Source organism: Esox lucius, chromosome 13 (genome assembly GCF_011004845.1).
Source record: "Esox lucius isolate fEsoLuc1 chromosome 13, fEsoLuc1.pri, whole genome shotgun sequence".
NCBI classification, from domain to species: Eukaryota; Metazoa; Chordata; class Actinopteri; order Esociformes; family Esocidae; genus Esox; species Esox lucius.
Window position 1 is genome coordinate 39165413 of NC_047581.1, and position 23582 is coordinate 39188994.

A 23582-nucleotide genomic window follows, 5' to 3' on the forward strand; every position below is an offset into this window, starting at 1 on the left:
GGGACAATGTTAATCATTTCCAGCTGTTTAGGAAATTAGGAGGATTGACCTGATGTACAGAACATAACTTTAAAATGTAATGAGACAGTTCAGTAAAAATAACATTACTTTAAAATGTAATGAGACAGTTCAGTAAAAATAACATTACTTTAAAATGTAATGAGACAGTTCAGTAAAAATAACATTACTTTAAAATGTAATGAGACAGTACAGTAAAAAGAACATTACTTTAAAATGTAATGAGACAGTTCAGTAAAAATAACATTACTTTACAATGTAATGAGACAGTTCAGTAAAAAGAACATTACTTTAAAATGTAATGAGACAGTACAGTAAAAAGAACATTACTTTAAAATGTAATGAGACCGTACAGAAAAAATAACATTACTTTAAAATGTAATGAGACCGTACAGTAAAAAGAAAATTTCTTTAAAATGTAATGAGACCGTACAGTAAAAAGGTTTGTTTTATTGCAGTTATTTTATTTTCATGCCCATCATCCACTCGCGTTTTGTCCTGTAAGCCAGCACAAATACGCAGTATTATCTCAATGCTTATGTGGAGCTTCGATATTCATAGTGATTCTCACAATTCTACAATATATGTTTGGAATTTAATTCTGTGAATTTATTGTGAAAATATATGTATTTTTAGAAATACCGCTCACCAACGTCTTCTTCAAAGGGTCAGAGCACTTGAACCTCCTATTAGTCAAACTTAGTAAGTATCTACCAGATGACTGGACTTTTTAGTGGTAATTATTAAAGGGGCTGGCCTCAGCTAATTGAGTCGACTGGTTGAGTAGCCAGGATATGGATAGTTGCGGTTCCGGTAGGAGAATCACAGGGAGGCAGAATTATCCTTTTGACAGCTGTTTATTCCATAATCTGATTTAGTCTTCATATACATAACATTCAGTTTAACATTCAGTGTACTGGGTATCTTCGTAGTGTCATTTGATGTAGTTGTGCCCGTGGTTTATCTACACATATCAACCGAAATGTTGTAGTATGCTAATACAAATTATCGTACTGAATTACATTGCACTAAATGAGGGGTTTACTTTACTGTCACTTTAACTAAAGTCTTAGTCCAAACATTATTATAGTATTATTTCCTGACATACAAAATATTTTCTATTAAGTTTCACAGTTAGCTACATCATGTCGACGTAAATTGCAAAAACAAACTTACTGAACAAAGCTAACTGTTCCCAACCTATCATGGAGAAATGTTATTTCCCTGAAAGTGTACAAATATTGGGCGCTATGGAGAATTGTAACAGTGATGACATGACGATAGAGTTACTTCATATTTAGTTGGAGTACTCACGTTTGCAGTCACACATGGGAAATTAACGAAACAAAAAGACGCAATCTAGCCGTTTTGACTCCACTCTTTTACAGCCAAGAACGCCAAGAACCAAGTGTGACGTCAAGAACAAGCAGACTTTCTCACAGTAGTAGTACTTGTAGTAGTGGTATTAGTAACAGAGGTTAGCTCTATGCTTGTCTCTTGGGGCTGTCTCTCTGCAGTATGTGTGCAGATCATTTAAATGTAAATGAGTGTGGAGCTGAAGGAAGTTAGATGTGGACTCTAATCAATGGACCCACTTGGCCCCATTAAGTTAGAAATCCATTACAGTCTTTCTAGATGATATCCCATTGATTGCTTTGATTAGTCAATACTGCACTGTACATAAAATGAGTTGCTGCATAGAAAGTCAAGTTGTCACCAAACCACAAAGACAGAACTTGATGATGTGGAGGAGTGGTGTTAGGCTATGGCCACGAACGCAGACTAGTTCTGATATTTCTAACACTAACTGGTGTTTTAACCAATCACATCAGACTTATTAAAAATCAAACCTTTTTTTCCTGCTGAAGAGAGATGGTTGTTGTATACAGTGCCTTCAGAAAGTATTCACACCTTTCCTGCTGAAGTGAGATGGTTGTTATATACAGTGCCTTCAGAAATATTCACACCTTTTCGCTGCCTCCAATTTGTCGTGATACAGACATAATTCATAATTGATCACGTATTTTTTTGCCATCAGTCTACACCCATACCCCATAATAACAAAGTGAAAACATGTTTTTAGAAATGGTCCCAAGTATTCATTTATCTCATGTACATAAATATTCAGACCCTATATTCAGTGCTTTATAAACAACTTTTGGAAGTGATAACCTCTTTGAGTCTTCCTGGGTGTGCCCCTAACAGTTTTACACACCTGGATTTGGGCAATTTCTCACATTCGTCTTTGTAGATCCTCTCAAACTCAGACGGGATAGGGAGTGTCAGTGAACTGCGATTGTCAGGGGGGTTCAAGTCCAGGCATCAGCTGGGCCAGTCAAGGAAACTCACAGATTTGTCCTGAAGCCAATCCAATGTTGTCTTGGCTTTGTGCTTCGAGTCATTGTCGTGCTATATATCCAGGTGATGAGTGGTACCTTTTTTTCGCCAGACATTATCATCAACATAACCATTAGAACTACCAAACCTGTATTAACTGCTACATGGCCATCAACACAACCATTACAACTAACTAGGCTTTATTAACTGCTACATGACCATCAACACAACCATTACAACTAACTAGCCTTTATTAACTGCTACATGACCATCAACACAACCATTACAACTAACTAGCCTTTATTAACTGCTACATGACCATCAACCCAACCATTACAACTAACTAGCCTTTATTAACTGCTACATGACCATCAACACAACCATTACAACTAACTAGCCTTTATTAACTGCTATATGACCATCAACACAACCATTACAACTAACTAGGCTTTATTAACTGCTTCATGGCCATCAACACAACCATTACATCTAACTAGGCTTTATTAACTGCTACATGACCATCAACACAACCATTACATCTAACTAGGCTTTATTAACTGCTACATGACCATCAACACAACCATTACAACTAACTAGGCTTTATTAACTGCTTGCCCGAGGGTCCCGGGGATCATTAAACACACTGACAAAACCTTGGCTTGTTTCTCCTCCATCTTTTTTCTGTCCCTTTCTCCTCTACCTGTCTATCAGGTAGTGATTTTACATAACCTTTCTATCAGATAGTTACATCGTGTTAAAGTGGGGATTTAATAAATTTGAGGTACAGTTACTTCGGAAACTAGTCAGACCCCTTCACCTTTGCCACATTTTGGGACTTTAGAGCCTTATTCTATAATTGATTGAATATGTTTGTTTCCTTATCAATCTACAAACACAGCCAAGTTTTGAAAATGTATTAAAATTTTTACATTTACACAAGTATTCAGACCTTTTTCTATGACACACAAAATTTAGCTCAGATTAATCCTGTTTCCACTGATCATCCTTGAGATGTTTCTACAACTTAATTGGAGTCCACCTGTGTTAAATTCAGTTGATTGGACATCAATCAATCAATGTTAGAGTTTACATAGTAAACTGAAACTGCACTCATGAAGGTAACAAATTACCTTCTAATGGCCTCAGACAAAGGTTCCACATCGGTCCTGTTGCTTCTTGATCTTAGTGCTGCTTTTGACACTATTGATCACTCCCTTCTCTTAGAGAGACTGGAAACCCATATTGGGCTATGTGGACATGTTCTAGCCTGGTTTAAATCTTATTTATCTGAAAGATATCAGTTTTTTAGTGTGGATGGCATGTCCTCTGACAAGTCAGAGGTATGTTTTGGTGTTCCTCAAGGCTCGGTTCTGGGCCCATTATTGTTCTCACTATATATGCTGCCTCTGGGAGATTTTATCCAGAATCGCAATGTCAACTTTCTTTGTTATGCTGATGACACACAGTTATATATTTCAATGAAGCATGGAGAAGCCCCAAAATGATCTACTTTGGAAGCATGCATTTCAGATATTAGGAAGTGGATGACCGAGAACTTCTTGCTTTTCAACTCAAGAAAAACAGAAATGCTTGTTTTAGGACCCAAGAAACAAAGAGCTTTGTTAGCAGATCTCACACTGAACCTTGTCGGCTGCATGGTCGTAAAAACCTCTGCATAACCCTTGACCCTGACCTCTCCTTTGATGAACATATAAAATATGTCTTAAGAGTTGCTTATTTTCATCTTTGAAACATTGTAAAAATCTGAAACCTTTTATCAAAAACGGATGCAGAAAAACTAATCCATGCTTTTGTTACTTTTAGACTAGATTACTGCAATGCTCTTCTTTCCGGTTACCCTGACAAATAAATAAATAAACTTCAATTAGTGCAGCACACGGCTGCTAGAATCCTAACTAGAACAAAAAATTTAACACATTACTCCAGTACTAGCCTCTTTACACTGGCTGCCTGTTAGGGTTAGGTCTGATTTTAAGGTTTTATTGTTAACCTATAAATCAATACATGGACTTGCTCCTACTTAACTCGCTGAAATTATCCAGCCATACATACCTACACATGATCGCAAGATGCAGGCCTTTTAATTGTACCTAGAATTTCTAAACAAACAGCTGGAGGCAGGGCCTTTTCTCATAGAGCTCCACTCCTGTGGAATGATCTGCCACTTAAGGTTAGAAATGCAAACTTTCAAGTGTCTACTAAAGATTAATCGCTTAAGTATGGTTTATAATTAAGTGCAGTCTGGCCCAGGGGTGTGAAGGTGAATGGAAAGGCTTGATTCTGTCCACCCTTGCTGTCTTGCCAGGTAAGCTCTCATTTCCACTGGGATGCCCTCCCTCCAATGCCTCTCGGGGGCAGAGTCACTGGCTTGTAGTTGTCTCTCTGTTGAGCACTTGTGCAATTGGGCTGTACTCTGCTGGCAATACTCTGCCCTCATTTCAGGGTGGTTGCGGTTGGTGGGTGTCCCTTTGGTTGATGCTTGGCAATGTGGGTGGATTGATTTCCTGCCTGTTGGGCCCTGTCCGGGGCCTCCCCCAGATAGGGCCACAGTGTCGCCGGACCCACCAGTCTCAGTCCCAAGGTCTTACGCTGCTATATTATTGTGCAGGAGGAGTAGGGTCAGTTCTCCTCCACTAAGTTCTCCTTCTCCACTATAAATCCTTGTTGATATGAGGAATGTATTTTCAGAATTTTCCAGTCTTCTCCTGTTTTGAACTTAGGAGGACATGAGGTCTTGGCCCACACCTGTGGAGTACCTGGCTTGAAAGTCCCATTGCTGTCTCTGTCCAGAGTCCTCCTGGTTGTTTTGCAGATCGAGACGATGCCTGACGATTTCAGCTGACACTGTGCTGACACCTCCCCCTCCCCCGTGTTGTCCCTTTCCTTGTCCATCAGGTCATGCTTCCAACCTGGACTAAGTTTAGATAGACAATAGACTCAGCCCACACACATTTATTAATTATTACAAATGTAATCTTAATATGTTCACCTGGCACAGCCAGAAAAGGACTGGTCACCCCTCTGAGCCTGGGTCCTCTCTAGTTTTCTTCCTAAATTTTGGCATTATTAGGGAGTTTTTCCTAGCCACTGAAATTCTACACTGCTGTTGTTTGCTCCTTTGGGTTTAAGGCCAGGTGTTTTGTAAAAGCACTTTGTGACAACTGCTGATGTAAAAAGGGCTTTATAAATACATTTGATTGATAAATTTGACATAGCTGGCCAAAAATAGAATTGTGCCTTTATTCATGTTGAAAAAGGCAATTTCTCAAAAAGGAATTGTCATTGTTCAATATAAAAATCATGATATCCATAGCTTTTCATGCATACTTGGAGTAGTTTGATGTTTGATTGTCAAAACGATTAAGAAACACCACACACATGAATGCACATTCACAATTGTGAACACCCTCTCTCAAATAAGTTTTACCCATGCAAACGTAACCTGCGATTATTAGGGACAGCAGCGATGGATTTTCAAAACGCAAATTACAGAAATGAACTGTGATTTTCACCTGCACTCTTAGATTAAAGTTAATGTTGTCAGCAGCCATTGATAACCAATGATCGCACATTTCTGAGATCCAGAGCAACGAAAATCACATGGCCTACCTGTATGGAGTTGAGGTTGCTGCATCAAATGCAAATCATCATCCTTTTGGCCGACACACATTTTCTCCTCAAATATTGTGATAAATTCCATATAATGTTTTATGAATCAAACATTATAGGGGGGGGGGGGGGTCAGTGGTGTGGCAACTGGAATCGTTAGGTATCGTCTTGATCTGCAACACAACCAGGAGTACTTTGGACAGGGACAGCAACGGGTAATTCAAGCCTGGTACTCCGGAGGTGTGGGCCAAGACCTCATGTCCTCCTGAGTTTAAACAGGCCAGGAGACAAGGAATATTTTGAGAGCGCATTTTTCTTTAGATTTACAAGGATTAACAATGGCTTGCCCACTTCAGGTTGGTGGAGAGTGCCTGCCTCAAGTGGAGGAGTTTAAGTATCTAAGTATCATTTACTCATCCACCCACTCACCCACCCAACCAATCACTCATTTACTCACCCACCCACCCAACCACTCACTCATTTACTCACCCAACCTCTCACTCACCCACTCACTCATTTACTCACCCACCCAACCACTCACCCACCCAACCACTCACTCACCCACTCATTTACTCACCCACTCACTCATTTGCTCACTCACTCATTTACTCACTCACTCACCCAACCACTCACTCATTTACTCACTCACCCACTCACTCATTTACTCACTCACTCACCCAACCACTCCCCCACCCATCCACCCACTCACTCATTTACTCACCCACTCACCCACCCAACCACTCACTCACTCATTTACTCACCCACTCACTCATTTACTTACCCACCCACTTACCCAACCTCTCACTCACCCACTCATTTACTCACCCACCCAACCACTCACTCACCCACTCATTTACTCACCCACTCACTCACTCATTTACTCACTCACTCACCCAACCACTCCCCCACCCATCCACCCACTCACTCATTTACTCACCCAATCACCCACCCAACCACTCATTTACTCACCCACTCACTCATTTACTCACCCAATCACCCACCCCACCACTCATTTACTCACCCACTCACTCACCCAGCCAACCACTCACCCACTCACTCATTTACTCACCCACTCACTCATTTTCTCACCCATCCAACCACTCACTCATTTACTCACCCATTTTACACTGTGATCATTCCAGTAGACGTTTAATAGGGTTGGTGGTGAGGTTGTCATTTAATGGGGTTAGTCTTTACTTATTTAACAGCTTCTGTCACAGGATGTTAGTTTTGGCCGTCACTGGGGACAGATTGGTTAACAGTCACACAGCCAGGGGTGCTAATGTGTTTAATTAGCCTTTGACCCCTGGGGGCTGACCCCTTCTGTTCTGGCTGACCAATTACAAAGCTCCATGCCTAAGCTAACTGAGCAGTAATGGGAGAGTAAGTGTCCATTGCCCATCCATGGTGAGAAGTGTCCACTCATGACAAACACCTCACTAATGGGAAACACAAAGACACTAACTGTCTGTAGGGCACTGTGGGCAGATGGATAGGTAGCTAGCATTTATCATCGGTACCCCAATGTGTTAAATTAACCTTGTTTCAGCTGGTCCTTTGTAATCTTTATCTTTGGGTGCTTGAGGTTGAAGTATGAATGTTTAGTTGCTGAGGTTAAGTATGAATGTTTAGTTGCTGAGGTTAAGTATGAATGTTTAGTTGCTGAGGTTAAGTATGAATGTTTAGGTGCTGAGGTTAAGTATGAATGTTTAGGTGCTGAAGGTTAAGTATGATTGTTTAGGTGCTGAAGGTTAAGTATGAATGTTTAGTTGCTGAGGTTAAGTATGAATGTTTAGGTGCTGAAGGTTAAGTATGAATGTTTAGGTGCTAAGGTTAAGTATGAATGTTCAGGTGCTGAGGTTGAGTATGAATGTTTCAGTGCTGCCTGTTGAGTGAGTATGAATGTTTCAGTGCTACGTGTTGAGTAGGAATGTTTCAGTGCTGTGTGTTGATTCAATATGAATTTTTCAATGCTCCGTGTTGAGTGAGTATGAATGTTTCAGTACTGCTTGTTGAGTGAGTCTGAATGAGAGTACATAAGATGCTGGCTGAATGGCAGCCATGTCAGCCTTGTTTCTGAGGTGTAGATAACATTCACGTGTTTAGGACCAACCCACCAACACACACACACATTTAATACGCACACTCCCCCGCCTTCTGTTTGACAGGGTTTTCTGCGTCATTAAGTCCTGTCTGTCCGGCACTATGGTGATTGAGAGTGAGTACAGGGATGGGGGGTGGGGGGGTTGACTATGTTGTTCCTGTAGATAACGGACAACATCCTATCTCTATGAAGAATGTGGGCCCCAGCTCTCTCCCAACTAAAGGTTTATGTTCCCCAGGTAAAGTTAGAGGTTTTTTCCCAAGGTAAAGATAGAGGTTTATGTTTCTCAGGTAAATCTAGAGATTCATATTCCCCTGGTAAAGGTAGAGGTTTATATTCCCCATGTAAAGGTAGAGGTTTCTATTCCCCTGGTAAAGGTAGAGGTTTCTATTCCCCTGGTAAAGGTAGAGGTTTCTATTCCCCTGGTAAAGGTAGAGGTTTCTATTCCCCTGGTAAAGGTAGAGGTTTCTATTCCCCTGGTAAAGGTAGATGTTTCTATTCCCCTGGTAAAGGTAGAGGTTTCTATCCCCCGGTAAAGGTAGAGGGTTCTATCCCCCTGGTAAAGGTAGAGGTTCCTATTCCCCAGGTTAAGGTAGAGGTTCCTATTCCCCAGGTTAAGGTAGAGGTTTCTATCCCCCTGGTTAAGGTAGAGGTTTCTATCCCCCTGGTAAAGGTACAGGTTTATATTCCCCATGTAAAGGTAGAGGTTGCTATTCCCCTGGTAAAGGTAGAGGTTTCTATTCCCCTGGTAAAGGTAGAGGTTTCTATCCCCCTGGTAAAGTTAGAGGTTCCTATCCCCCTGGTAAAGGTAGAGGTTCCTATACCCCTGGTTAAGGTAGAGGTTCCTATCCCCCTGGTAAAGTTAGAGGTTCCTATACCCCTGGTAAAGGTAGAGGTTCCTATTCCCCAGGTTAAGGTAGAGGTTTCTATTCCCCTGGTAAAGGTAGAGGTTACTATCCCCCTGGTAAAGGTAGCGGTTCCTATACCCCTGGTAAAGGTAGAGGTTTCTATTCCCCTGGTTAAGGTAGAGGTTCCTATCCCCCTGGTAAAGGTAGAGGTTCCTATACCCCAGGTTAAGGTAGATGTTTCTATCCCCCTGGTAAAGGTAAATGTTTCTATCCCCCTGGTTAAGGTAGAGGTTCCTTTCCCCTGGTAAAGTTAGAGGTTTCTATTCCCCTGGTTAAGGTAGAGGTTCCTATCCCCCTGGTAAAGGTAGAGGTTCCTATACCCCAGGTTAAGGTAGATGTTTCTATCCCCCTGGTAAAGGTAAATGTTTCTATCCCCCTGGTTAAGGTAGAGGTTCCTATCCCCCTGGTAAAGTTAGAGGTTTCTATTCCCCTGGTTAAGGTAGAGGTTCCTATCCCCCTGGTAAAGGTTGAGGTTCCTATACCCCAGGTTAAGGTAAAGGTTCCTATACCCCTGGTAAAGTTAGAGGTTCCTATTCCCCTGGTAAAGTTAGAGGTTCCTATCCCCCTGGTAAAGGTAGAGGTTCCTATCCCCCTGGTAAAGGTAGAGGTTTATATCCCCCTGGTAAAGTTAGAGGTTCCTATACCCCTGGTAAAGGTAGAGGTTTATATTTCTTGTCTCCTCCCTTCTGTCATGTCACTTCTGGTCTTTTGTTCTCCTTTTCACCTCTCACAGGCAGAAATGATTGAGTTTCGTTCACTCCCTTTTTCAGTCACTCCCTCTCACAGGGAAGAAAAAAGCTGCCTTTTGTTATAGCAACACAAAGACTGTTTTAGAGTTGGAATCAGAAATACTGTGTTGGGAGAAGTGACAGAGAGAAGACGAGGCGAGATGTTGCAAAAGAAAGAAGAGATGTAAGGAGACAATGAGAGACCTAAAGAGAGGAGAGATGGAGTGAGAGGAGAGACGGACAGAAAAGAGGAGTGGAGGAGGACAGACAGAGAGAGAGAAGGAGAGACAGGGATGGAGAGGAGGAAGAGAGAGAGGAGAGGCAGGGAAAGAGAGGAGAGAGGAGGAGCGAGGTAGTGAGGGAGAGAGGAGAGAAAGTGTGAGAAGGGCAAAAGTTCATGAGGAGACTAATCTTTGTTAACAATGTAAATGGGTGAAATCTGGTGTTTCAGAGAAGTTTATTTAAGAGCCATCTGGATCACCAGTCTGTCTGCTCCCGGAATGGCACACCATTATACTGTCTGCTAACTAAGTGGCACCCTATTTTGCTGAAGTATTGCCCTACCCTGGGGTAGCATGCATTTGGGACTCTTGGTGGTTCACTGTTGAAATGAACAGACTCTGCTTGTACCTAATGTAGATACACAATGTATGAAACGGAATATGAATGCAAATTTTCATTAAATATTTTTTTTTAATGATTATTACTAAGAATACAGGCAATAGTATTTTAATTTGTTTATTGGGCCCTACAAATGTACAAAATGAAAATTACACAGCCAATCTATAGGTGACGTGAATTGACTATAGGTGACATTAATAAGTTATTGAATAACCGAGAGGAGTTAAAATGACTAGGCTGTGTGAACTGCGTCGTCTTTGCTGGTCTCTCCCGGGGTTGTAGTGGGGCTACGGAGTTGATTTTAACACCAACGCATAGCTCTAGTGGTAAAGAATATCGTTGGTATTTTGTTTCTTGAATAATTATTTAGCCTAATACATTTGTAGAATATGAATCTTCAGTAAACTAAGCAGAGAAAATTCAAAACAATACGATAGCATGTGTGTAAGATTTAGTTTCTCATTCTCCTAAAATAAAAATAGTAACTTGTAATGTGTTTGTTGAATTGGTAATTGGTGACTGGTGAACAATATCCTTGGTATTTCATTTTGTGAATAATTATTTAGCATAATACATTTTAGATTTACATTTGATGAATTAGGCTGCACAGTAAGCTGAATCTGCTATTGAAAAATCATAACGTGTGATAAATAGCCTAATTAAACTTTTGAATGGTCATGGTAATCTTGTATTTCATTTGTAAGTTCATTCAAATTCAACCAAGGCTCTGATCATTCATCTGGGAGTATCGCGCATTCATCCATTGACATCATGCATTCAGTGAGGGGTGATTAGTGCCTGGGTACCATTTGGGTACAAACGTTAAGTGGCGTGGGCTGTTGGCTGATTAAGTCGGAAAATGGTAAAAAAAAAACGGTAAATCGTAGTTTTCAATAGTTTTCTGTTTGTGAGTTTAGAATTCTGACAATGGAACAATGTAATATACACCTATTTAGGAACAGTCACAGAAGGAAGAGGGGGTAGCTTTCAAAATGGCAGTTTTATTTTAATTACAAACTCAAACGCCAATTGGTGTAGGCATTTGGCAGGTTCCAGTTTTAATCGGCTAATATAGCATGTTCTAGTACTACATCATTAATTAACAGGCTAATATATCATGTTCTAGTACTACACCATTAATTAACAGGCTAATATACCGTGTTCAACTATTATACCATTAATTAACAGGCTATTATACTGTGTTCTAGTACTATACCAAGCATTAACAGGCTAATATACTATGTTCTAGTACTATACCAAGCATTAACAGGCTAATATACTGTGTTCTAGTACTAAACCAAGCATTAACAGGCTAATATACTGTGTTCTAGTACTACACCAAGCATTAACAGGCTAATATACTGTGTTCTAGTACTATACCAATCATTAACAGGCTATTATACCATGTTCTATTACTACACCAAACATTAACAGGCTAATTTACCGCGTTCTAGTACTATACCAAGCATTAACAGGCTAATATACTGTGTTCTAGTACTATACCAAGCATTAACAGGCTATTATACCATGTTCTATTACTACACCAAACATTAACAGGCTAATTTACCGCGTTCTAGTACTACACCAAGCATTAGCTCTCTTGTCTGTCCAACCAAGAGGGGCGTGGGCAGCAGTTAGCTAGTTACACAGATATTAGTGTTGTTGATTGGCCAGTTGGGACAAACTGGGCAGCCAAAAGGAGAGGAAGAAACCAATCAAGAAGTTAATGAGCAGAAAAATTACTCCTTTTTCCCTCTACGCCTCTTAATTACAGTACCTCTGGAGTGGGGGAGGGGAGAGAGGAGGGGCAGTGGGGAGGAGAGGTTGTTTGATCTCTGGAGCTTTGTGAATCTGTCTATCTAGGAGGTTAAGAGAAATGAGGGTCTGAAGCCAAGGACATGGATGCTTACCTATCTGACCTAGACAAGGCTGTCTACAGAAACAGGGGTTCCAGCTTCACCTGTCTGTGACCTAGACAAGGCTGTCTACAGAAACAGAGGTTCCAGGGTCACCTGTCTGTGACCTAGACAAGAATGTCTACAGAAACAGAGGTTCCAGGTTCACCTGTCTGTGACCTAGACAAGGCTATATGCTTTTTTTAATGAGAACATGATATCATTTTTGGGGATGTGTTTTGGCTCAACATTACCAGTTTTACAACCAGCTGCCATAAATCGCAGAATGCTTCTTTAATTTCCAGCAACCATTCCTGGGTGCCAGCCCTGGTACTCACTGGTTAAATATGTTTAAAAGTTATTTGATCATAAGCTTTTGAATCGCCGGTCCTACAGTCCTCCTTGACATCTGTTCACTCTTCTCATGCGGGTCATGGTTAGAAAAAGGGAAAGTGGATGTTAATGGTTATCAATTTAGTCCGCATGGAAGTTACTTTAGGTGGCAGTTGTCAGAATGTCAGTGATCTCATTACCATACACGTCCTTGCGCTTCCCCTTTGACCCTTGTTTCATAGGCTAACAATGGGCTTAAAATTTGCATCATGAGTTCAAATTTTGGTCACAGAAAATCTGGCAGTGCTGTGGGGTTTCATCACAATCAGTGGTTAGTTAATTGTGTTGTACTAGATAATTGAAGTCATATTCAAGTGCTGAGGTAAATAAGTGTATCTTAACACCCAATGACCCAAACGTCGTTCCATAATTTCAGGCCGGTTGGCCTGTTAATGGTATCAATGTGTTCTTGTTATTTAACACAAGTTTACTGGATTATGAGTCCAGATCTAGAGCTGTTAATGAATGGTGTTATTCTGAAAGCATTGTTAAAACCTAAAACCTTCTCACTCTGTCTGATCATCTCCAAACAGAGTCAGTGATCCTAGTAAAAATCAGTACTTATTGGTTACCATGCTGGCTTGGTGCTGTTTCTAATTTGAAAATGGGCGCTCATCGCCCTTTCTAAAGCAATGTCTTTAACCTCCCAAAACCCTGTGTTCATATATGAGGCCACTTTGTTTTAAGCTTCCTGAACCATGTACTTCATTCTGCTGTGCTGGTGCATGTAACATGCATTACTTATTGATCTTTTAATACCTCTCTGGTACTGACAAATTAAGTATACACTATGATGTACAATATATAAATAAAACACTTTGACTGCATATGTCATTAGTAGTTGGGCCCTTATTTGTTGCCATGTTCAGGCATTGAAATGCGCACACATACATACATATACTCGTTCACACTGTTTGCAGATTTGTGCATGTTCTGTTTTGAATAACTGTTGAAATGAACAGTGTTCTACTTTGTTACACATTAGTGAGTTTATTGTATTATGTCGTAAAATAAACCCAATGTCTTCATTTTTTTCAAAAAGTACTTCCTGTTCAAAGGCAATTCTTAGATATTATACGTATCAGGTCCTACTAATCCCAAATAGCTAAGAGAAATAAAAAATGCATGCATTATCAAAGCTCAGGTCTTAGGAGGTTAAACACACAAAAGGGTCTATACGCACTCCTCCAAACATGTGTGCTGGCAAGTAATTCCTGGTTGAGCAAGAAGTGTAATAAGATGTAAAATATATTTCACCTTGTGTCAAGCTGCAGGGGTTGTTGTTGAGATTTGACTTTTCTAACTTGTTGACAGTGACATTAGAAAGCAATCGAAAGACCAAGGATTTGAATTTGGGAGAACTGGTTATAGGTAATGTCAGCCAGTGACCTGACAGCATGTCGTCTATCCAAAGAATTGATAGTATGTAGTCTACCCAAAGAACTGACAGTGTGTAGTCTACCCAAAGAACTGACAGCGTGTAGTCTACACAAATAACTGACTGCGTGTAGTCTACCCAAAGAACTGACTGCGTGTAGTCTACACAAAGAACTGACAGTGTGTAGTCTGCACAAAGATCTGACAGCATGTAGTCTATCCAAAGAACTGACAGCGTGTAGTCTATCCAAAGAATTGACAGCATGTAGTCTATCCAAAGAACTGACAGCGTGTAGTCTATCCAGAGCACTGACAGCGTGTAGTCTATCCAAAGAACTGACAGCATGTAGTCTATCCAAAGAACTGACAGCATGTAGTCTATCCAAAGAACTGACAGCGTGTAGTCTACCCAGAGAACTGAAAGCATGTAGTCTATCCAAAGAACTGACAGCGTGTAGTCTACCCAGAGAACTGACAGCATGTGTTGTGGGTTTGGCTTTTTTTAATTAAAAAAGCAACAACTGGTTTGTACTGGCTGAACTCGGGCTGGGGATAATAAACAAAATTATTTTAATCTGTCAAACTCTTCATTGCCTGGTACCAGTCAAAGGCCTGGTGGTTGGGAATCCATGCGCTAAAAGACAGCTGTCTAACCCACCCGTCTGTCTGTCTGTTCCAGCCTTCTCCCCTGGTACTGGTCACAGCAGTCTGTCCTGTCTGTCCCTGGTGAACATCGTAGAGGGGAAGACAGGGTGTGATGACCAGGGCTTCACCGTCAACTCCATTCTGGACGGAAACAGCAAGTAAGGAGGAGGAGACAACAATCAAGAAGAGAAAGAGAGTGAAAGAGATTGCAAGGAGTGGAGACAGAAGTGATGGTCTGGGTCCTTATGAGACAGAAGTGATGGTCTGGGTCCTTATGAGACAGAAGTGATGGTCTGGGTCCTTATGAGACAGAAGTGATCGTCTGGGTCCTTATGAGACAGAAGTGATGGTCTGGGTCCTTATGAGACAGAAGTGATGGTCTGGGTCCTTATGAGACAGAAGGTAGATGGTTCAGATAGTCTAACTATACACTTAACAGTTACTTTCACAATTATTGTTGAAATGTTGTCTTTTTTGTCTGTTAAATGTTCTTCCAATATTGTCATTATGGAACTGTTTGAAGTGTTATATTTTCTGTCATATTTAGGTTCTGACCTGTATCTTTATTAAAAACATGTAGAAACAAACATATAAACAAAAATATGCTTTAAAGGATATGGTTAGGTTGTGATATCTAGAAAGATAAGATTGTATTGGCTATATACCAATTGGTTAAATTTGCATTAACATTTTTCTTGGGAGAGACATTATGCCAAGGGGGAGATGGACAACACAGGTCCAAATCATGTTTCCACCCAGGCTGTGATGTCACACAGGGTAACATAACCACGCATAATTTACCCTGCTGTGATTGGGACGTTCATAATGCGATAACTGTCTGTTTGGCGTGTTCGTATTGTGGTAACCCTCTGATTGTCCCCAAAGCTGCGTCCTTCCCTCTAAACTTATCTTACGTGTGAGGAGGATTGGGAATTTTTAATTACTAATTGGATTTAACTCTAGTTTTCCACATTTTAATTGTTAGAAAGGCAATCTGAGTTTCATTATGTTTTTAATAGGAAACACAAATATATAAATTATATCCAAATTCTATTTTTTAAACAGGGTATCAGAATTTATACTTCTCACTTCATCTTACCAGCCAGACCTTTTTTTAAATATCAACTAGCGTACAATCTTAAATACGTTTCTGTTTTGGCTTTACATCTTTAACTCTGCAAGTCAGCTTCTAGTTCTATTGATTATGATTAACTGTGTTTAAAGTGCTGTTGAAAATATAACGTGAGTAAACCTACGATTGTTGAGTTGTCTACGCCTTCAGTCTGAGAGGGCAATCCATACTTTTTATTCTTAATGTTTCTCAATAGGCTTTGTACGTTAATGGTCAGATGAGATGATGTGTTCCTATCAACACAATATGCATCCAGTTTCTCTGATGAAAAGTTTTACTTTTGACGGACTGACAGATGAAGTATGTTCGCCAATTAGAAGAGAGGATGAAGAACTGCCTACCCAAATTAATCTGTTCTTATTGTTGGTTCTGCACTGTTCAACAGGCCTTCAGCCATTCTCCAGTGAATTGGTTAGTGGGCTTCATGAAGATTAATTTAGAAATATGAGTTACAAAAGTGTTTATTTGTGGTTATGTTTTAATAAAACAACAACAAATGTAATTTGAAATCTTGGAGGTTGATGTAGCTACAAGTTGTAAAGAAATAAAACGGTTATTGATGACAGAGTTTAAATGGGATTGTGTGTAAGGAAGCACGATTATAAAAGAGAAAAGAAAATTACTTGTATTTATTTATATTTCTTAGCCGAGCTCTTTGAAAGCATTCATTTGATTCTGTCCGCTGTCCGTCGTTATCAATAACAACACCATCTTGTCCTTTATTAAATGCACTTACTCTTAATTTCACCCACCAGTGGTTTTACAGAGAATAATGTGGAGTTACCTATATGGCTTTGACATTATAAATCACCTCTCCCAGCCGGATCGTACAGCACTATCGATTGATCCTGATATATCACTGAAATTTACTGTCACTTCTGTTTTCAATTAAAGATACAATCAGTCTGATAATGACTTAATTGGATTTTACAGGAGATTGAGTTTTATTGCCGGCTGCTTTATGACTTTAGTTAAGGAAAGCCGTTTTATCATGTGTGTCAGCCAGACAGCATTGAGGCAATGGTACAGAGTGTTGAGGGAGGGGGCGGATCGAGGTGCTTGTCCTTTTGTTACTGCTCTCTGCCCCCCCACGCCGGGACACGTCACTGCTCCCTGCCCCCCCCCCCCCACGCCGGGACACGTCACTGATGTCAGGGGAGAAAGTGTCAGAGGATTTGTTTTCCTTGAGCTGCCACTGGAACCATCCATCATGCCCACCACCCGGTGATACGCTGTGATAGATAAAATAAAACCTTCTCAGCTTGCCGGGCGCAGAGTTATGGTGGCGCCCGGCAGAGCACATGGGAAGTTTACAGGGTAGTCAGCTGGAATAGCACAGCTTTGGGTTGGAGGAGAAAAGAAACGGACCGCTGTATTTGTTTTATATAGTACTGTGTGGACATTTAAAGCCACAGTCTGTTAGATTTACAGCCATTTTAATAAATGGAATACGGGGCCACACTTTGATCAGTGTTTAGAAGGCTATGGCCAAGCAGCAGTCCTCCTTTACCCCAACATTACCCTAGTGTTGTCCATCTCCAGTCCTCCTGTACCCCAATATGACCCTAGTGTTTTCCATCTCCAGTCCTCCTGTACCCCAATATGACCCTAGTGTTGTCCATCTCCAGTCCTCCTGTACCCCAATATGACCCTAGTGTTGTCCATCTCCAGTCCTCCTGCACCCCAACATTACCCCAGTGTTTTGCGTCTCCAGTCCTCCTGCACCCCATCATTACCCCAGTGTTTACCATCTACAGTCCTCCTGCACCTCAACATTACCCTAGTGTTTACTATCTGCAGCCCTCCTGTAACCCAACATTACCCCAGTGATTACTATCTGCAGCCCTCCTGTAACCCAACATTACCCCAGTGATTACTATATGCAGCCCTCCTGTAGCCCAACATTACCCCAGTGTTCACTATCTGCAGCCCTCCTGTAGCCCAACATTACCCCAGTGTTGACTATCTGCAGCCCTCCTGTAGCCCAACATTACCCCAGTGTTTACTATCTGCAGCCCTCCTGTAGCCCAACATTACCCCAGTGTTTACTATCTGCAGCCCTCCTGTAATCCAACATTACCCCAGTGTTTACTATATGCAGCCCTCCTGTAACCCAACATTACCCCAGTGTTTACTATATGCAGCCCTCCTGTAACCCAACATTACCCCAGTGTTCACTATATGCAGCCCTCCTGTAGCCCAACATTACCCCAGTGTTTACTATATGCAGCCCTCCTGTAGCCCAACATTAACCCAGTGTTTACTATATGCAGCCCTCCTGTAGCCCAACATTACCCCAGTGTTGTCCATCTACAGTCCTTCTGTAGCACCAACCACATACATATTTTTTTGTGCATCTGACTAACTTGATTCAATCCATCAAGGGCTTGATGATTGTTTGATCCAGGTTCTCTACCATTACAACCTAAATGTGTACTTTTGGGGGTTTTGGAGTTGGGAAAAATCTCTCTTCATCCATCTCCCCACCCCGTGTCTCTTCGCCCTCAAGTCCACCAAGGGCAAATGGAGCGTCTCGGGATTTCATCTGTGCCATATTAACAGGCTCCAGGTTTAGTTGATCTGGTTTAAATGTGAATTGGTGTGATTACAGCGTGATTATAGTGGTGCTACTAAAACATCCCTGAGGGGAGGGCATGTCTGCTGTCTCTCAGTTTGTCTGATGTGCTGCTCTTAGTGCAATGAATATTATATGATTATTATGAGTACTGAATATTAAATTATATGATTATTATGAGCACTGAATATTAAATTATATGATTATTATGAGCATTACACTTCATGTCCTGTCAGGCTCATTTAAATCTCATTAAACAGAGAACATTGTCTGTGTTCCGATTGCTGATGTTGGCATTTTGCAGACATTAAAAATAGCCTATAATATTCATACATGAATTATAGTCTATACTATGCAGAAAATAACAATACCCTATATTATTCATACTTGAATAATAAGCTATACTATTCAGACATTTAAATAGTATAATATTCCAGTATGTTTAGTAGTTCTCTCACTATAAAAAACAACCATACTAGATCCTCCACCCTTCTGGACCTTGGTGAGAACAACTAGATCCTCAACCATCCTGGACCTTGGTGATAACAACTAGATCCGCAAACATCCTGGACCTGGGTGAGAACAACTAGATCCTCAACCATCCTGGACCTTGGTGAGAACAACTAGATCCTCAACCATCCTGGACCTTGGTGAGAACAACTAGATCCTCAAACATCCTGGTCCTTGGTGAGAACAACTAGATCCTCAACCATCCTGGACCTTGGTGAGAACAACTAGATCCTCAACCATCCTGGACCTTGGTGAGAACAACTAGATCCTCAAACATCCTGGTCCTTGGTGAGAACAACTAGATCCTCAAACATCCTGGACCTTGGTGAGGACAACTAGATCCCTAACCATCCTGGACCTTGGTGAGGACAACTAGATCCCTAACCATCCTGGACCTTGGTGAGGACAAATAGATCCCCAACCATCCTGGACCTTGGTGAGGAAAACAAGATCCCCAACCATCCTGGACCTTGGTGAGGAAAACAAGATCCCCAACCATCCTGGACCTTGGTGAGAACAACTAGATCCTCAACCATCCTGGACCTTGGTGAGGAAAACTAGATCCCCAACCATCCTGGACCTTGGTGAGAAGAACTAGATCCTCAACCATCCTGGACCTTGGTGAGGAAAACTAGATCCCCAACCATCCTGGACCTTGGTGAGAACAACTAGATCCTCAAACATCCTGGATCTTGGTGAGAACAACTAGATCCCCAACCATCCTGGACCTTGGTGAGTAAAACTAGATCCCCAACCATCCTGGACCTTGGCGAGAACAACTAGATCCCCAACCATCCTGGACCTTGGCGAGAACAACTAGATCCTCAACCATCCTGGACCTTGGTGAGAACAACTAGATCCTCAAACATCCTGGTCCTTGGTGAGAACAACTAGATCCTCAATCATCCTGGACCTTGGTGAGAACAACTAGATCCTCAACCATCCTGGACCTTGGTGAGAACAACTAGATCCTCAAACATCCTGGTCCTTGGTGAGAACAACTAGATCCTCAAACATCCTGGACCTTGGTGAGGACAACTAGATCCCTAACCATCCTGGACCTTGGTGAGGACAACTAGATCCCTAACCATCCTGGACCTTGGTGAGGACAAATAGATCCCCAACCATCCTGGACCTTGGTGAGGAAAACAAGATCCCCAACCATCCTGGACCTTGGTGAGGAAAACAAGATCCCCAACCATCCTGGACCTTGGTGAGAACAACTAGATCCTCAACCATCCTGGACCTTGGTGAGGAAAACTAGATCCCCAACCATCCTGGACCTTGGTGAGAAGAACTAGATCCTCAACCATCCTGGACCTTGGTGAGGAAAACTAGATCCCCAACCATCCTGGACCTTGGTGAGAACAACTAGATCCTCAAACATCCTGGATCTTGGTGAGAACAACTAGATCCCCAACCATCCTGGACCTTGGTGAGTAAAACTAGATCCCCAACCATCCTGGACCTTGGCGAGAACAACTAGATCCCCAACCATCCTGGACCTTGGCGAGAACAACTAGATCCTCAACCATCCTGGACCTTGGTGAGTAAAACTAGATCCCCAACCATCCTGGACCTTGGCAAGAACAACTAGATCCCCAAACATCCTGGACCTTGGCGATAACAACTAGATCCTCAACCATCCTGGAGTTTGCAACATACACTCTTGGTCCTCCATTGTCTACCACACCCACAGTCTTCTTCCTGTCCTCAAAGCTAATTTCCTGTCAGAATAATGCACTTCTGACTGGGGGCAATCTGTTTTTAGTCTAATAGAGCAGTTCTGACTGGGTGCAGTCTGTATTCAGTCAGAAAGATGTGGGCGTATGCTGTATCCCCTCTAGCCCTGACCCAGGTGGTTATCACAGAGATACGTTTTACAATTTAAGATAATCCTTCCTCCTCCAACATGAACTCAGTTGTGACTCATGATGGGAGGAGTGCAGTGACAGGAGGGAGGTGCTATTGGTGAGGGAGGGAGCAATGGATGAGTGATGGCTGGGCATCTGTCCATTCATATGTCCAGCTTGTCAGCACCACTTTAAGGGAAGGTCAGGATTAGCTACATCCAGCTAACCAAACTACACAGTGGCTGCCTGGTTAATTTACTTTGTTCCTCCAAATACCATTTACTCACTCCCACGTCTGCAAAATTAGGTTACTTTCTAAGGCTTTTTGGGTAGGTTTCAAATTATTATTATCTGGAATGTTTTTGCAAAACCTGGCAAACCTACACAGTAAACACATTTTTTTTTTAGTTCTTCACCTGATTGTTACCAAGTAGAACATGGTAAATAGTAAACTCCTAAATTGATAGGGTAGTTTGTTTAGGCTATTTACAACTAGTTAACTACTTCATATGCTTATGATGTCTTTAGTTATATTGTATAGCGTTTTTTATCAAGTTTTACATTTAAAATAAATGGTTTTGTGCGGATAACACCGTAACTCTTCTTTATTGAAGCATCCACATCCTTTATTTAATTTTTTTACCTTAAATAGATTTCCTGATCTTACGTGGTTAAAAAAATATTAATTCCTACAAACGCGTCAATAGAGACTTGAAAAATGAAATCTTACCACGATGAACTTAAGGCTTGTCAATATTTTTTAAAGAAGGTATTCGTTAATTGGTGGGTCTGCTCTAAATAACTGTGATTAATATAAAAGAACATTCTAGATTTTCTGAATATATGCTGCAAGTTTTACACTTTCAAACGTTTTCGAAGTTTAGTCTAGGACAAAAAAATCTAGGTCAATGGATTTCTTCGTTGAACATGATTTTGCTATATTGTTTAATCCTAGACTAGGCTTTATCTTTGCCATCGAACATACAAGAATATTTAGGTCTTGATTTTGTCTACAATAATGGTTTGCGAAAACATGTTAATTGGTTAGATCAGTGTGTTTTGAATGCTTCCAAGATATTCAGTTACCTATTACGTAGGCCTCCAAATTAGAAAGTCTTTCGCTATTCTTAATGCCTTGTAACCAGTATGATATTAGCCTAACAAGTTTGGTTAACTCAACTTGATTTATTTATTCATTTATTTATTAAAGGTTTGACAGATGTTAAACTTCGATTTGAAAGTTGCTCGCTACAATCAGGACTATATGTCAGCTGTTATTGCCAGCGTAGTTTTTTTACTTAATTGTCTTGACGTTTGAAATAATATTAAAAGAACAGTCCCAAGTATACTCAATCGATTTTTTATTGTATTTATTTAGGATAAGTTATTTTATAAAAATATAGCTGGAACAATTTGTGTGTAGACCTGTCAATGTGCTTATTTTACATTCAGACAATCTGTCCTAAATACGAGTAGTGGGCCTACTGGTAAGTAGGAACAAAAATCAAGGTATTACCGAATACAAAATTAGAGCTATTGCAGTAATTGTTTACTGGACTTTGAACATTAAAATTCACATAAGGACTTGTCAAGTACAGCCTATGCTATTTCAGTAGCAAATGTTAATGGCAAGAGTTTTTTCACATTTCGAGGACAGCAGACACATTTTGTATGTATTTTTACTTATTACTTGCGATAATATATTCCGAAAATCTTAATAACTTTATTATGCATCCATACTCGCAACCTATCTGTCCTACCACCCTCTTCTCGCGGCGATCTATCAGTCACCTTGAGGTTCTTTTCTCTCTCCTTGTAGCCTAGCTCTAATTAAAAGCTTAATAGCCCTCTAGACAGGCTCCATGCGGTGAGTGTACCAGGGCCTCCGTTCACAGAGCCCAGCGCCTCGGAGCCCATTATTTGCATGAATAAACCTTTTTACGGCCAGAAATGGGACACGGGGGTGTCCGGTGTTGTGTTTCTATGCTCGGCCTCTGTAAGCCGGGGCCAGGGGGTACATCAGATCAGCAGCCTAAACAGAGAGGGATTTTAATACCCAATTATGTCCATATTGCCCTGATTGTGTTAAATGGTGAGAACGGAATGGATGTAGACTATGTCTATTACATTTGGTGTGAATTCATTAAATATAATTACACAAACACTGCACAGAATTCCATTAGGGAACCTTCTCCGAAATGGAAACTGGCGGAATAACCAAAAAGCAACCAAGAGTTCGGCCGTATCGACTTGAGACTTTCAGATCAAATTCACCTTAAAACATGTAATTCAACTTTACTAATTTAAAGCTTATCGGCCTAAACATGAAACACATATAAGCTAAAACACTCCTTGTTGTTCCGTGAACGGATGGGAAATTGTGTTCTTGTTTTGTACGTTTTACCAAATTGTTTGTTTCATCCTCAATGTTGTTAAATGCTTCATCCATCATGCGTAATTCTATAATGCTTTAAAAATGTTAAATCTAACTATCTATGACAAAATGGAGTAGGCTATAGCCTACAACTATTCACATACATGGTTAAAGAAGCCTACAGTCATATTAAACGGGGCTATTCTGTTAACATAATAGCTGCATTGTTCTGACTTAAGGCTACACAGCGGCATTTTTATACAGCCAAGCTACAATGTTGTGTGTTCTGTGGAAGCAAACAGATTGTCTCAACGGTTTTCTAGGCTGTGGTACGTATTGCTCAGGTTAAATAAGGCTCATTCTAGCAGGACGGATTTTGATTTATTAACTCCACTTTTTATTTTCCCATGCGAGTAACCGTTCAATGTAAACGTTTAATTAAGAGTCTATCAGTTTCATTGTCCCGCTAGAGTTATGGTTGT

The 23582-nt window shown here is 40.9% G+C and overlaps 1 protein-coding gene across 2 annotated transcripts in view; it reads left to right on the forward strand.

The window, feature by feature from the left end:
* Nucleotides 1-16353, forward strand: part of dmrt1 (doublesex and mab-3 related transcription factor 1) — a 41853-nt gene extending 25500 nt beyond the window's left edge. For both annotated transcript variants that reach the window (XM_013131544.4, XM_013131543.4), the window contains exon 5: nucleotides 14691-16353. In XM_013131544.4, coding sequence (XP_012986998.1) covers nucleotides 14691-14818 — 128 coding nt within the window. In that variant the 3' untranslated portion in view covers nucleotides 14819-16353. The remainder of the gene's footprint in view (nucleotides 1-14690) is intronic.
* Nucleotides 16354-23582: the final 7229 nt, after the last annotated feature.